This window comes from Schistocerca nitens, chromosome 8 (genome assembly GCF_023898315.1).
Source record: "Schistocerca nitens isolate TAMUIC-IGC-003100 chromosome 8, iqSchNite1.1, whole genome shotgun sequence".
NCBI classification, from domain to species: Eukaryota; Metazoa; Arthropoda; class Insecta; order Orthoptera; family Acrididae; genus Schistocerca; species Schistocerca nitens.
The window spans coordinates 502,667,226-502,682,976 of record NC_064621.1 but is presented as its reverse complement, the minus strand read 5'-3'; the positions used below and the strand labels follow the sequence as shown (position 1 = coordinate 502,682,976).

Genomic DNA, 15,751 nt, shown 5'->3' with positions numbered 1-15,751 from the left:
TGACACCAAAATGAAGTGTTTTTAAGAAATGTGGTTTTCATGGTAATAGATTTTTGAGTAAAGGGATACACTGTGTTCAACAAGTGGCGTGTGAAGTTACAGACAACGAAATACAGGCAAACACCCATTAGTACTTCGGAGATTAAAATAAAATGTGATACACAGTTTTCTCAAAACGAAAGTGATGTAAATGGTAGGTTAGGTTATATTCTGATAGATTTACACATCCTAACAAGGATGTTAGGTGAATGAGTGTGTTGTAAAATATGTGGAGGGCCAAAGTTTACATGAAGACAGTGAGGTATCAAATGGACTAGCCAGGAAACTTATCATTAATTGTGCCAGTTGTAAATATACTAATTCATTTTGGACTGCTGATAAGTGTAAAGATAATTAATTTGAATCAAATGTTAGTTGGTTTTATGAATTGAGAGCTATTGTCAAAGGACACACTGCAGTAGAAACAATTTGTGCTGTGATGAATATGCCACGCCCACATTGTAAAATCAACAAGTATGCAGGATTTATTGGAGTTGCTGTGGAATCTGTTGCATGTTAGTCAATGAAGGGTGCTGCAAATGAAGCTGTTGGAATAAGTGATGGTATGACTGACATACCAGTAGCTTTTGATGGCATTTGGCAGAAGTGCAGCTACAGTTCTATGAATTCTGTTGCTACGGTGACCAGTGTAGATACCGGAAAGGTAACAGATTTCCAGATTTTAACCAAACATTGTTATAAGTATAAATCACTGAATGAAAAATGGCATATCTGTGACAGAAAATTATGAAGGAACATGTGGTGGTATGGAGTCCTCTACAGCTCTTGAAATTTTTAGTCTATCTTTGAATGGAAGGGGAGTGTGTTACACCAAGTTCTTAGGTGATGGAGACTCAAAAGCAAATAACAGTGTAGTGGTCGCTCAGCCTTATGGTGCGAAGATCATCACAAAACTGGAATGTGTTAGTCATGTCCAGAAGAGGATGGGCACTAGGTTGAGAAAGTTGAAACAAAGTCTGAGAGACAAGAAACTTTCTGATGGTAAAACCGTAAGAGGTAGGCTGACAGACAAAATGATGTATGAACTACAGTAGCATTATAGGATGGCCATTAGAAATGATACTGAGAATTTTCTGAAAATGAAGCAGGCAGTATGTGCTAACTTCTTCCACAGACTATCAACTGATGAAAAACCAGTACATCCTTTGCCCTCCTAGACCTGATTCATGGTGCAATTACTGCAATGCCCAGTACTCAAACAGTTCACACAGCCATAAACATTTCATCCCAGCAGCAGTCATGGATATCATAAAACTTATTTACAGAGACCTGGCAAATCCTGAATTACTGAAGAAGTGTCTGCATGGTCAGACTCAAAAGCCCAATGAGTGGTTCAATAATCTTATATGGACTCGCTTACCAAAAAATATTTTTGTTGGAATGAAGACACCGAAGTGGGGGTCAGTGATGCTGTTATTGCTTTTAATGATGGTAACATTGGCAGAGTGAAAGTGCTACAGCGTATGGGAATTAATCCTGGAGCAAATTGCATCAGAGAACTTGAACAGGTGGATAAGGTTCGCATTGATAAAGCAGAGTATGCAGCACAGTTGGCCACTAAGAAGTCCAGAAACAAGAAAAAACTTGGAAAAAGATCAAGAGGATGATATACAGTATGGCACAGGGTGCTTCTGAGTGACTAAAAATAAAAAGTTAAGCATATATTAAGTGAGTTACAGTCTTTTGAAACTTCAGAACCCATTCCCGAAAATTTACATTTTCTGTTGCATTTTTCCCTAATTCTCAGAAACCACTTCAAGTATATTCAAATTTTCAGGGAGTAATAACATACGTATCCTCAGTCTACTGAACTAAAAGAAGAACATAATGTTATGTATAATTAGAATTATTTAGGATAACATACAAAAAAGTACACAAAATTTTAACCGTGTAATTAAAAAATTGTATTTCCGAAAGCAATGGCTGAAATGCAATTATTAATTATTCCAGTTCAGCAGACTCAGAAGGTACAGTTTAATGTCCTGTAAAAGTTTCATGTCAATGGCTACAGTGGTTCCTGAATTAAAGGGAACCCAAGTCATTAAATTTAACATTGTCGGGATAGTGCATTCCAACTCTCCTTAAAGTTAATTACTATATATAAAGACAATGTCCTGACTGAGTGAATGACTCATGAATACCCAGCCCAAACCGATAAGGACAGAAACTTGAAATTTGGAGAAGGTGTGGATCTTACATTGTAGGCATTTTTTAAAAAATGAATTTTCAAAATTCCAACCCTTAGGGAGTGAAATAGGGGATGAAGAGTTTTTTTGAAAAATGTCACTATTAAGGCAATTTTGTAGCTAGGCCTATGAAAATTGGTATTTGGTTTTGAGATTTTTTTATCAAAATATTTTACGAGGGCCGTTCAGAAAGTAACCTCCGGTTGATTTAAAAAAATACACCAAGTTAAATAAAAATATTTTAATATATACATCTTACAACTACATCTTTGCACTATTTTTCTACATAGTCTCCATAGCGATTGAGGCACTTATCGTATCTCTTCACAAGCTTTGAAATTCCTTCTGCATAAAAATCACCCGCTTGTGCCTGGAGCCAGCCTGTGACCGCATCGTGCACAGAACTTACGGTAACCCAATCTTGCTGTCACTATCTCGTACAAGAGAGTCTTAGAAATCTGTGGAAAACCAGTAGACGACTCCGACATTGAGAAACGTCGATTTTCACGAACTTTTGCATCAACGAGTTCGTCAGTCTAACACTCCTCTCTTCATCATGAACGTTTTCTCGTCCACTTTTAAATAAACGTACCCATTCACGGACAACTCCTTCACTCATAACTCTTGGTCCGTACACGATGAATAGCTGCTGCAGAATATCCTTTGGCTGTAAAAAACCTTATGACAGCATGCACTTCACATTTGGCGGGGTTTTCTATTGCAGCACACATTTCAAACTGCCACAAAAACTAAACTAGCGCAGGTACGACGTTCACTCGACCACGGCTTGATGCCGACTGACCTGTTGAGTGCGTGAACGCACAGATGGCATCGCTACTCCCCCCACAACCCGCACTGTGACCAATCGGAGGTTACTTTCTGAACTGCCCTCGTATTATGAAAGCATTTTTAGCTGAATCTATGAAAATTTAAATTTGGAGTCTCAGTTAGAAATAAAAGATACATGTTTAACAGTTGGGGGTTGTACATTTTCTTGTACAAATGAAAACAAGAATGGATTTCCTTTTTAAATGACTAGATCAAGCTTGCATTGTAACAATTAAGGTACAGTAAGGAAAAGAATGTCTGATTTTGTTCTGTTAGGGTTTTATCAATTTTCTCAATAAGCTTTCTTTTACACGTTTTTGTTTCCTTTTACACATCCTTAAACCACAGGGTAAAAATTTTCTGGATTAGTTCCACCACTGGTTTCAAGTATGAGCTGCCACTGCCTGCAGCAATGGTTCAACACTGGAGCTCTGTAATAGGTGTGGTGCTATCTGTGTCATAAACTAATAGCTTGCATGGTAACACACAAACTTCCCGTTGTCCAAAAACTACAAATGTCCCAGACTGCTGAAGTGAAAGCTATCATTGATTTGATGAGTGGCTGAATGTATTGCTGCCAATTAACAATTCACCCTCAATGAAGTATCAGTTCATCCTTGTTCACAACAGCAGCCATATACAAGTTCAAGACTACAGTGGACCACAATCCAGCAAGTCTGCATAGTTAGACAGCACAACAGAAAAATGTCAAATATAGTGGTCTCAAATGCCACTAGATATAAAATGTTGACCATATATACTGAAGAGAAACATGAACAGCAACAGCCATATCAGGCAGATTTTGGGGTTCAAAGCACTGCCTCTACTTTACACAACTTTAAAGGTCATATTACAAAGGGCACTTTTAAACATCTACAGCAAAAATATACCTTCCACTCCCAGGTGGTTCATATCTCCCAAATACATCTTTGTAGAGATTGCTGAACAGTAAGAGCATGGACCATGAACATATGGAGTAAAAGGCAGAAGTGTGTACTGTCATCCCCCACAGAGCAGCATGTCCAACTGATGAACAATGAAAGTCTCCCTCAAATTGCCTTAAAGGGTTGATGTCCTTTGCGTGTATGCCTTACCCTCTAGTTACAGAATGCAGGTTACTTTGAGCAATTGAGAAATTAATTAAGAAATAGAACTTACTTTCTAGTGGCATAGTATATATTGTATAGGTAAGTGCATTTGGGTACCAGTCATACAGCTTACAGATGTTAGCGAGTCTGTAGACTGAGACAAAAATGTCAGTAACAGTGGACTAAACTTACATCAGCAGTTACCATTAAAAAAGATAGTGAATTAGTTCGGTTCAAGCTATTATCCTAACACTTCCTGGCCCCATATGGAAAGAAAAAGGCACGTATTTCCCAAAGATGATAGATGGCAATGCTTCTCTGGTCTACATGTTCACTTAACCATGTCCCCACAAAATGGGTCTGAAATGTGTTCAATTGGCAACTTGTTTGTCACAGTCCTCCAGAAAAAGTTTTTAATTCTCTGCAGATCTTAATACAAACCATGTAAAGAGAGGTTCTCCAGAAGCATATTGAAAGACACTTTGGCTCCATGTCGTGGCAATGAAAGACTGATTGTATCATGAATTTTTCAAAGCAGAGATCATATGCGTTCTATTATTCCTACAATACAACAGAAGGAAAGTTGCTACTCACCATATAGCGGAGATGCTGAGTCGCAATAGGTACAAAAAGAAGATTCATACAATTATAGCTTTCGGCCATTAAGGCCTTTGTCAGCAGTAGACACACACACACACACACACACACACACACACACACACACACAAACGCAACTTGCACACACGTCTGTAGTCTCAGAGAGCTGAAACCACACTGCCTCTCTGAGACTGCAGACGTGTGTGCAAGTTGCGTTTTTGTGAATGTGTGTGTGTGCACGCGTGTGCGTATGTGTCTACTGCTGACAAAGGCCTTAACGGCCAAAAGCTATAATTGTGTGAATCTTTTTGTTGTGCCTATTGTGACTCAACATCTCCGCCATATGGTGAGTAGCAACTTTCCTTCTTTGGTATTACATTCCATCCTGGATTTTCCATGGTTTGATTCTATTATTCCTACATTTTTGTGCTGTTTTGTATGTAATATACTATTTAATATAAGGGGCAATCACAAAGTTTCCCTTTGGGAGCCTTGCTATAACATATATGCAATCTGTGCAACTCCAATGTGGATATATAAACACCGACATGTAGGGAAGGGATTAGTGTGCTGTTCATGCATTTCTGACATGCATGCAGTAAATGTGAAAATGTGAACTATGGTGACATTATTACCAAATGCAACCAAACAGAACCAAAATGCTGTCATTCTTTTCATGGCTACAGCAGGACAAACAGTGGTAGACATCCACTGGAGTGTGGAAAATGTATGTGCAGCACGTATGTCGAAAATCACCATTGTAGAATGGTGCGACAAGGAGTGCTGCTGCTTCACTGTAAAGCTTGTCCCCATATAGCAAATGTCACAAAACAGAAGATGCGCCAACTCCAGTGGGAGACACTCGAGCAGCCGCACTATAGTCAGATCTTTCCCCATGCAGTTATCACTCCTTCCACCCCTTAAAAAAGGTTTTGCAGCATCAACAACCCCCGTCAGATGAGGATGTGCAGCAGCAGGACATGGTGCTTTGCCAAACGTGGATTTTCAACCTGGTGCATCGGCAGGATGATTGCCTCAATGCCAACAGCAATTATGCCTGATTAACACACCGATTTGGGATTGTACAACTTTCAAACACAAACTTTTTGATCGCCTCTTATATTAAGTCACATGTATGACACATCACTGTTTGCAATTTTCACAAACTTCAGTGTAACAAAGTAACTGATAGACAGATATTCTCATGTTAGAAACTTGTTACATTAGCAGTGGCAGAATATGGCACAAAACTGAAGCTGATAAAGCACAAAAATCTGCCACGAACTAAGTAAAATGTTGCCAGCTCACACTAATGTACATTTCTAGAAATCGGTAGATTGAAGATAAGCAGTTAAAAGAACAAAATTTCAGTTATTACTTGCATGCACAATCATGTAGTTCAAGCACAAAATTCAATATCAGTAGCAAAAGTGTGCAGAAATTTGGGTAGGCATGGCCACAAGTAGCAATGTTATTCACAAAAAGCTGTTCCTCAAAGATTTTAGCAATAAATTACCTGGAGTATGATTTTCCAGAAGAGGCCAAAGGTGAGAATGTCACTTCAAAAAGCTGATCCATTCCTTCAATATTTGTTACAAAATAAAGAAATTTCTGCTTAAATATCTCAACTGTATGAAGAAGAACTGCATTATAATCAGCTTTTCCATGAGCTATAAGATTCAACTGTTCTTCTACAGCAGATCGCATTGTGGGCAAGACCAGCTCCGGATCAATCTAATAAAATGGCAAAAATACAGATAGCTTCAAATATCATACTGTGCTTCAGTTTTGTAATCAGATTTAAAGGCTTCAAAAATAAAAATGCATTCAGCCAACAACAATGAAATACAAACAAATAATATAAAACTGTTAAACACATAATGTTAAATTCAACATCACATACTGGAGTCCATACAGCTAAAATGAGATGAGACTCCAGTTTAAATCAAACACCACACTTCTCTCTTTTTCTGATACAGGCTGCAAAATGCATAGACTGCTTTCACAGAATCAATATACCTAAATCACTTTCAACAGAATTAATGTTCAGTAAAACACATCACACTGAGAAATCAGCAATATTAGAACAATATCTGTTGACTTGCAGCACCTCTCTGCCAAATATCAAGATGTACATCAAAGTTATTTTAATTTAACAAAACAACAGTCTTTCATATTTTGATGATAGAAGTTTGAGTTCATAAATCTCTGTTTCCAGTGAATATTAAATGAGTACACAGTGTCGTTAAATGGCAGTGTACAAAAACAGCTCACAGGAATATCTTTATGGATACTTTAGAATCCCTCCTTTTCTATCCCGCTCTGCAGAAGTATAGTACCATTTATGACCATTCACAGTGGAACAAACATTTGGTTCCTGTGGTCAGTGAACAGATGATCAGAGTGAATAACTGGCTGGGAGCAAAGTCTAGAGAGTAGGAAAAGCTGTTGGAAGTGTGCACAACCAGTCCTCGTAGCAATCTGAATCAGAAAACATAAACATAGACAATGTTGATAACTCTACCATCAATGGCACGTATTGAAGGGTTCAGAGAGTGGTTAGAACTTCTGGACAAGTGCAGCACTCTTGCTTCAGTGGATGGGCTCATGTAACAGGAGAGTGGCGGCATCCTCCACAGGAGCAAGCTGAGGGTGTGATATTAAGCTCGAGTATCTCTGACCTTTCCCACTCAATCAATCAATGCATATGATGACAACACTACTTTTTACCTGGAATTGAGAGAATTATTTAGTTAACAAGATCTTTTGATCATCCTGGCTGCTATGAAAGTCTTAGCTCATAAAGATATGACAATCTATTGAATTGAAATAATACATGACTTAATGACATGCAGTTTTCCTGATGACTGTCACTGGAATCTGTGTAGTTGCTTTAAATGAACTATTCATGCAATATTCTTTCAGAAAAAGAGAAATATTTTAAAACATAACATGAATTTAAGTGTTAAACAGTCTTATCTGAAAGTATCTGTCCAGAATGTAGCCATATATGAAAATAAAACGTCGTTAATGAGTGGCATAGACAAGAAGAGAGTAGAAGTTTTTAACGTAATGCTATAGAAAAATGCTTAAGATTAGAAGGTAGATTGAATAATTAATGAAGAGGTACTGAATTGAATTTGGGAAAAGAACGTTATGGCACAATTTGACTCAAGTAAGGGATAAGTTGATAAAACACTTTCTAAGGCATCAAGGAACAGTGCATTCGGTTATTGATGAAAGAGGGGAGGGGGATAAAAAATGTAGAGGGAGAACACGTTTTGACTACAGCAAGCAGGTCCAAGTAGCTATAGATTACAATAAATATGCAGGAATGAATAGGCCTGCAGAGGATATACTGGCATGCAGAACTGAAATCAATCACAGCCTTTGGACTGAAGACCTCTGCCACAACAATGTAGTATACAAAGAAAATCATTCTTTGTCCTCTATTTGAATTATTACTCATGATTTTTTTTTATTTTTTATGTCTGCCTTATTTGGCTTTACATTTGAAATGAAGCTTCATCTTGTTGAGCAGGTATAGGAAAATGGATCAGTTGTGAACAATGAATAAGAGTTTTGCCATTTGCACAAGAAATGAAAGGTAACCACAGAAAAATTTAAACTGAAATGTTCAGACAATATTTCAGACATACCCCTGAATGCAGTATCATATTTTTCCTAGTACTGTTTCCTGTTCATTAGGTAAAGGCAAACACGGTCAGGAGGTTGTGAGTAGTTTGTTAATTGTTTTGATAGCACCCGTGCAAAAACATCAAAGGTAAAAAAAAAAAAAAAAAAAAAAAAAATGTTTGCACTATCTACTTATCAACATATGTGTGTGGGTTTAGATGCAGGGGAGGACAAAATTGAGGAATAAGCCTTATGAAACCTTAAACAATAACTCTACTATGACAAGAAATCGAAATTGTAATCAAAATGACAGTCTGTTCAAAAGTGAACACCGTGAAATCAAAATCTGCTACTGAGTAATGTTTCATATCATATTGTGTTGATCCCGCCCCCATCCATTGAAACAAGTTCCCATCATCCTCAACATGCTGTCCGCAAGGTGGTTGTGATGTGGCTACCCAAGAGTGTTCCACTCTTCAATAGCAGCCCTCCTGAGGTAATTCACTATATCAGGAAGTATACTGTGAAGACTAATAAGTTTCAACTTGTCCCAAGCATCCTACATGGGTTCATGTCAGCAAGTGCTGTAGGTTGTTCTATTCAGTTGATTTCTTCCTCCTGGAGGAAGGAGTGCACAGTGTGCTCATGCTTTACCATCTTGAAACATTAATCCATTGCAAAAATGCTGACTGCAGGATACTGCACCAACATTCACAGCCTTCAAATTACTGCCAATAACTGATGAGATGCATTCATGATACTGAACAAAAATATGACCGGCTCACCTCCCTGCTGAACCAGTGGGCCTGCAAAGCTGAAATACGCACTGATCCCTGGCCACCTCCACACTCTTGCACAACAGTCATCGGACACCACACAAATCCTGCACTTGTCAGTGAAGAAAAAATCACTCCCTCTTCAGGCCACAAGTGGCCCATCGGGACCATCCGACCGCCGTATCATCCTCAGATGAGGATGCGGATAGGAGGGGCGTGTGGTCAGCACACCGCTCTCCCGGTCGTTATGATGGTTTTCTCTGAGCAGAGCCGCTACTATTCGGTCGAGTAGCTCCTCAATTGGCATCACGAGGCTGAGTGCACCCCAAAAAATGGCAACAGCTCATGGCGGCCTGGATGGTCACCCATCCAAGTGCCGGCCACACCCGACAGCACTTAACTTCGGTGATCTCACGGGAACCAGTGTACCCACTGCGGCAAGGCCGTTGCCGTCAGTGAAGAGGGTATCACTAATTCAAGTTCCATTTCAGGTGTTGTCTTACCCACCTCCTTCATGCACCATGGTGTTGGGGCATTTTGTCTCTCATGGCAGTTGTTGAATTTTCAAATAACATCACCAAGCCATGCACTAATTCGACATGCAACTTTCCATGCTGACAACAGTTCTTGTCATAAAATGACAATGCACATGTGGTCTAAGGTTGAATTGGCTCCTCAAGGCTTATAGGAAGACGAGCACTGTACACAGACTGCTTTGTACCATTCACAATTGAAGAGAGAATGCAACCCACTGAACTACTCTGAGAATGCAGGTTTGCTTTAATCTCAATAATGCAGGAGTCAGTACATAGTAATTTCCTGTGGTTAAAAGAATACTGAGAAAGTGGTTATCTTTTTTAAACACACACACACACACACACACACACACACACACACACACACACACTCTTTATCTTCATCAAATCACTCTACACTGAAATAAAGATAACATATATCTGAAAGACCAGTCAATGTACTTAAATTATTTCTGAAAGTTTGACAATAGGATTAACATCCACCCATCTATCAAACATTTTTAATTAGGAGGAATAACACCATTTCAAATTTATTGAGGCTGTGGAGCCCAGCCAGAAGAAAATGATAGATGTACACTCAAGCTTTTAAAAAAAAAAACACTTTGAACAACTAGAGATATGACATTCATATTCATAGGACATGTACATTAGTATGCTCTGCAGAAATGATTAGCATTTGAACCATGTCAGAATGCGGGTGCAACATCAACATCGATTCATGGTGCAACACCACCTACCGATATAATGTACCTGCACCTCTCATTGGCGCCATAAACTGAAGGTAATGGATCAGTGTGACTTGAGCAGAGGCACAGGATGCCTCACAGACATAGCACAAACTGTACCTCCAAATCAGTGAGTTTCAAAGAGGGCGCATTATTGGCATGAGAGAATGTGATGCATCCATTCAAGAAATTGCTGCTTGTGTAGGATAAAGCCTTTTGGCAGTGCAACCAGTGGGAGCAGAATGGTTCACGGAAGCTCATAAAACACAACAAGATGGGTCAGGTCATACCACCCAGATAACCCTTTCCTCTGACCTCCCAAGGAGATCGAAACTGCAGGACAAATCTGCATCCTCCTCAGCTCTGAAATAACAAAGGAATAGTGTAACATGTCATACACTATCAGGAGTGACAGTCTACCACCATTTATTATGACATGGGTTACGTGCGTGTCATCAACTTCTCTGCCTACCACCGAGTGAGGTGGCACAGCAGTTAACACACTGAACTTCCATTCAGGAGGATGCCGGTTCAAACCCGCGTCTGACCGTCCCGATTTAGGTTTACCGTGATTTCTCTAAATTGCCTCAGGCAAATGCCAGGATGGTTCCTTTTAAAGGACACAGCCAACTTCCTTCCCCATCCATCCCCAATGACGCTGCTGTTTGGTCACCTCTCCCAAATAAACCAACCAACCTCTACCTATCTTTGACAAATGTGAAGAAACATGCTAGATCACAATGGTGTATGGAATGATGTCACTAGGGACAGGAATGGCATTAGATAGTGCTTTCGGATGAATCCAGGTTCTGTTTGTTTGAAAATGATGGCCGCATTTTGGCTTGCCACAGACAGGGGCAGTGGCAACACAGTGACTGCATTCGCACAAGTCCTACATCACCAACTCAAGGTATTATGGTGAGGAGTGCTATATGGTACATCTTCAAATCACAGATGGTGCAAGCCCAGGGCATCCTTTCTTTACAACACCCCAGATGCCATTCTTCAGCAAGACAATGCATCACCAGACTTGTCGCCAATCAAAAATGTGTGGGATATGGTAATATGACAGGTGCCGTGCTGTGACGCAAAGCAAACCATCACACAAGAATTTTGGAACCAGCTGAATGCAGCATGAATAGCTATACCACAGGATGCCATTCATGCCTTATTCATGTCGATGCCATCATGCATGGAACAAATTACCAGGGCGCATAACGGACCCTGTGCTTACTATGCAACAGGAAACATACTGAACTGAGGTGGCTGAAATGCTAATCATTTCTGCAGAACATACTAATGTACATGTCCTATCTCTAGTTGTTCAAGGTGTTCTATATTTTTCTCAACATGATGTACTTAATTCACATTCTCTGTTCATGTGTCAGTGGTGTTATCCATAGCAATAAGTTATTTTTAATTAATATTCAGTAAAATTTTATTTCTGTTTAAAAATAATGGAGCCTATATCTGCCTCATAAGCAAATACATTAACACGTTAGTACCACACTGGACACAGGTATTTGGCTTGGTTTTACACAGTGGCATTAATTGTTTTTTTTTTCTAAATAAACTTATTATTTTGGTGTGACTTTGGTTCTTTATGCTCTAACTTCATTACATAGATCTCCCATCTGACAGTGGATAGTGATTCCAGCTTCTGTGCAGACAAATGGGAGTTGCAAAGTATGATCCAGTCAATGTTCAGATCTGGTAATTATAGGTAACATTCATACAAGTACAGGGTGGTTCAAAAAAACATTTACAAACTGACATGGCACATCTGGCTTACAACAAGGATCAGTAATTACATAAGAACCGGGTGTCACAAATGCCATGATAGGGCACTATAGTCACAATACAGCTGGCATCATCAGACAGAAGAGGTTCTGAGAAGTTTGGAAGGTAGGAGATGAGGTACTGGCAGAACTGAAGCTGTGAGGATGGGTCGTGAGTAGTGCTTGCCTGTGAAAGGCAAAGGTCCCGAGTTCGAGTCTCGGTCTGCACACAGTTTTAATCTGTCAGGAAGTTTCATATCAGCGCACATCTGCTGCAGAGTGAAAATCTCATTCTGGCTTCATCGGAAACTGCTTAATTGGGCCATACGTTCTCCGCATCAGATTTCAGAATGATGGAGCCCCTGCGCATTTCAGCAGAGAAATGAGTGTACATCTGCAAGCAAACTTTCCTGGCCACTGGATTGGTCACATTGGGCCAGTCGCATGGGCACCACGATAACACACTCTGTCTCCAATCGATTTTTTCCTGTGGGGGTATCTGAAGGGCCTTGTGAATGAAACACCTGTTATATCACCGGATGACCTAATGGGCCAGACTCTTGTAGCAGCAGCAGTATGTCTTCGAGATACACCAGGTATCTTTGAGAGGGTGTGCTGTTTAATGCAGTGTCGATGTCAGGCGCAACTCGATGTGTCTGCACAAAACTTTGAGCATCTCCTGTAGTGGGCATCAATTGGCAGCATGTGACTTAACAACTGCAATAACATTTGAAGGCCTTTGTGACCTCTGTTTCCTATATGACTACTGATCCTTGCTGTATGCCCAATGTGGTGTGTCAGTTTGTAAACGTTTTTTTGAATCACCATGTATAGGGCTCAATCATGTGTTTAGAAGAAGGAAGCTGTCCTTAGGATCGTAACAACACAAGTGATTCAAACTAACAACAAAATGAATATGAAGTTTCAAATGATATTACTATGATGTTACTTGTTACATTGTACATTTTTCTTATGTTTGCAAATGTTGAACAATTTCCGAACAATGTCATGCTGTCCTTATATTAATTATCCATCAAGTTTGTACCTGTCATTCTCATTTCAACTGCTACACATATAATGTCCAATTAACACATTTTACTCACACCTAAAATTGAAACACATACACAGAAATAAACAATGAATTAAAAAAATTGTTTCAAAAGGAAGCTGCAAATAAAGAGTTTTGGTACTTATTTCAGGTTTTCTCTTTTTTTAAAGTAAACTGAGTGCAGTAGATCAGTAATAGATATACACACCTTCTGATATCCATGTACTAATACAATTCCAAGAGGTGTAGGGATAAGCCTGCGACCAGTTCCCAAAGATACATAATTACGCTGACAAATGTTGTTGATGTGGACAGGAATAGAGGCATCTGTGCCAATCCCATGTTTCTCCATCAGAGTAATTACTTCCGCTTCAGTCAAATAATCAGGTGGGCATGTTTGTCTCTCCACAATTTTTGCCTGAAAAAAGAACAACAGGTTGCACTTAACTAAGAAATTTACAATAGTTAATATCTTTCTAACTCCTCATTTTATGTATTTTCTATCACTGCTTGGTCACAACACTGATTATTAATGTCTTCTCAGTGTACAAATTCCATTACTGTGACTAAATAAAAGGGTGGTTTGGTTGTTTGATGCATTTTTTTTATTTTTTTATTTTTATTTATTTTTTTATTTTTGAAACATGTTCTGTGGTCTATAATATATATTTTGTTCCTTACTATATTAATATATTTCATATATGACAACATTAAAACAAAGAAATTTTTCAGTGTGGTGATAACTCTTAATGAAATTTACTCTCCAGATTTCTCCTCTGAACATGAAAATATTTCGTTGACGCCTACATACATAGGGTGAAACAGTCATCATAATAAGACAAATCAGAGCTTTCACAGTAGATTAAAGTGTTCATTTTTCCGCGTGCTGTTTGAGAGTGGAACAGTAGAGAAATAGTGAGAAAGTGGTTCGACGAGGCCTCTGCAAGGTACTTAACTGTGAATTGCAGAGTAGTTATGTAAATGAGATGAAACAGTCCTGAACACACTTAAACATACTTTTTTCATTATTTTTAGGTTTAAAACAACTTTTGGTGCAAAAGGTATGTGTTTTAAATAGTTTTTCATTTCACTTGCAATTCTGTGTGGAATAACAAAAAAAATATGACATCCTGGACTGTATAGAATATGCACAGTTCCATTGTGGCACTATGTAGAAAGAACCACAGAAAATTGAAAGTGGAATAAGGAACTATTAAAAACACAGATAATATGTGCACCCCAAGTAATTAAAAAAAAAAAACAAAAAAAAACTGTATAACGCATCATCGTCATCTTGTCTTCAGGTATTAGGCAAGAATTGCCTGTTAGGGTACCCATCTCTGTCGCAGCCTTCCTCTGTCTGTTCTCCAATAGTACTTAAAATTTCTTGCCTTTAAGGGAAGTCTCTCACTCTCCATCCTTTGTAGATGTTTGTTCCATTTTCTTCTGTAATCTCTAATTTTATCATTGAGGCTAAAGGTTTGCAGTTCTTCTCTAATATCTTGATTTCTTAGCCTGTCTTCTCTTGTGCAACCCTCAACATCTCTAAGGAATTTCATTTCTTCTGCCTGAATCCGGCTTTCTTGCTTCTTGGTAATCACCCATGTCTCACAAAAAGGCTAAAAACTATGTCATTATGTACTTAATCTATAAATCTAGTAATAAACAGAATATGTATTAGTAAGTGAGAAACCCGGCACTGTCCGGGTATTTATTTATACCTGTGCCTGATATTTCATATATGTGGTATTTATTTTTGACTTATAATGTTTGTAATATTCTGACTGGAGACATGAATGAAGAGCTTTTTTTCTTCATTAACAAGGGAGAGAGCCATGTAGAGTTGCCTGTGTGAGAAACAATTAACACTATGGTCCATGCCCACAAAATGCAGCATCTATCCTTGCAATTTAGTTATGGTCATGGCATATTATAAGCTCACTAGGAATTGTACATTTTTTGAGCAAAATGGTGAAGAGGTAGGAGAATGCAGGATTGGGGCTATAAAACCTCATTTGCCTGCACAACTTCCTGTTAAAATTTCATCAACTTTTATTATGTTACATTTGAGAGAAGTAACTGCAAATCTCTGAGAGTGAACGGTTCTGAAGATCAGACTTACATCACGCCTCGCTTTCGGAAGGAGTTTCAAAAGAGTAAGTTAAAGCCTGATTGCTCAAGCCACAGTAAATCCCACCTCACAACCTTCATTGAATTCTTGAGACCACACAGTTCTCAGCATTTTAACTGTTCTGTTGCATTCACAAAGATGCAACCATTTTCTAGGCATTTTTATTTGTAAACAAAACAAAATAAAAATGTAACAAGTAGGAAACGTAACAAGTAGGCACCCAAATCACATAGCCAACTTAGTAAGTTCATTTTTCCTGGCAAATAATGTAAATAAAACCTATCCAAAGAAGCAAATCAATGTTGTAAGTTTTTAATACAAAAAGCAAAATCAGCAAATCCATAAATCCTAGCAGAGTAAAT

At 38.7% G+C, this 15,751-nt stretch overlaps 1 protein-coding gene across 1 annotated transcript in view; it reads right to left on the bottom strand.

Annotated features, from left to right (window-relative positions):
* LOC126199016 (DNA topoisomerase 3-beta-1) overlaps positions 1 to 15,751 on the bottom strand; it is a 138,483-nt gene that overhangs the window by 47,208 nt on the left and 75,524 nt on the right. Inside the window, exons 10-11 of the mRNA XM_049935704.1 lie at positions 13,467 to 13,676; positions 6,276 to 6,493 (exon numbers count right to left, since the gene is read on the bottom strand). Coding sequence (XP_049791661.1) covers positions 6,276 to 6,493; positions 13,467 to 13,676 — 428 coding nt within the window. The remainder of the gene's footprint in view (positions 1 to 6,275; positions 6,494 to 13,466; positions 13,677 to 15,751) is intronic.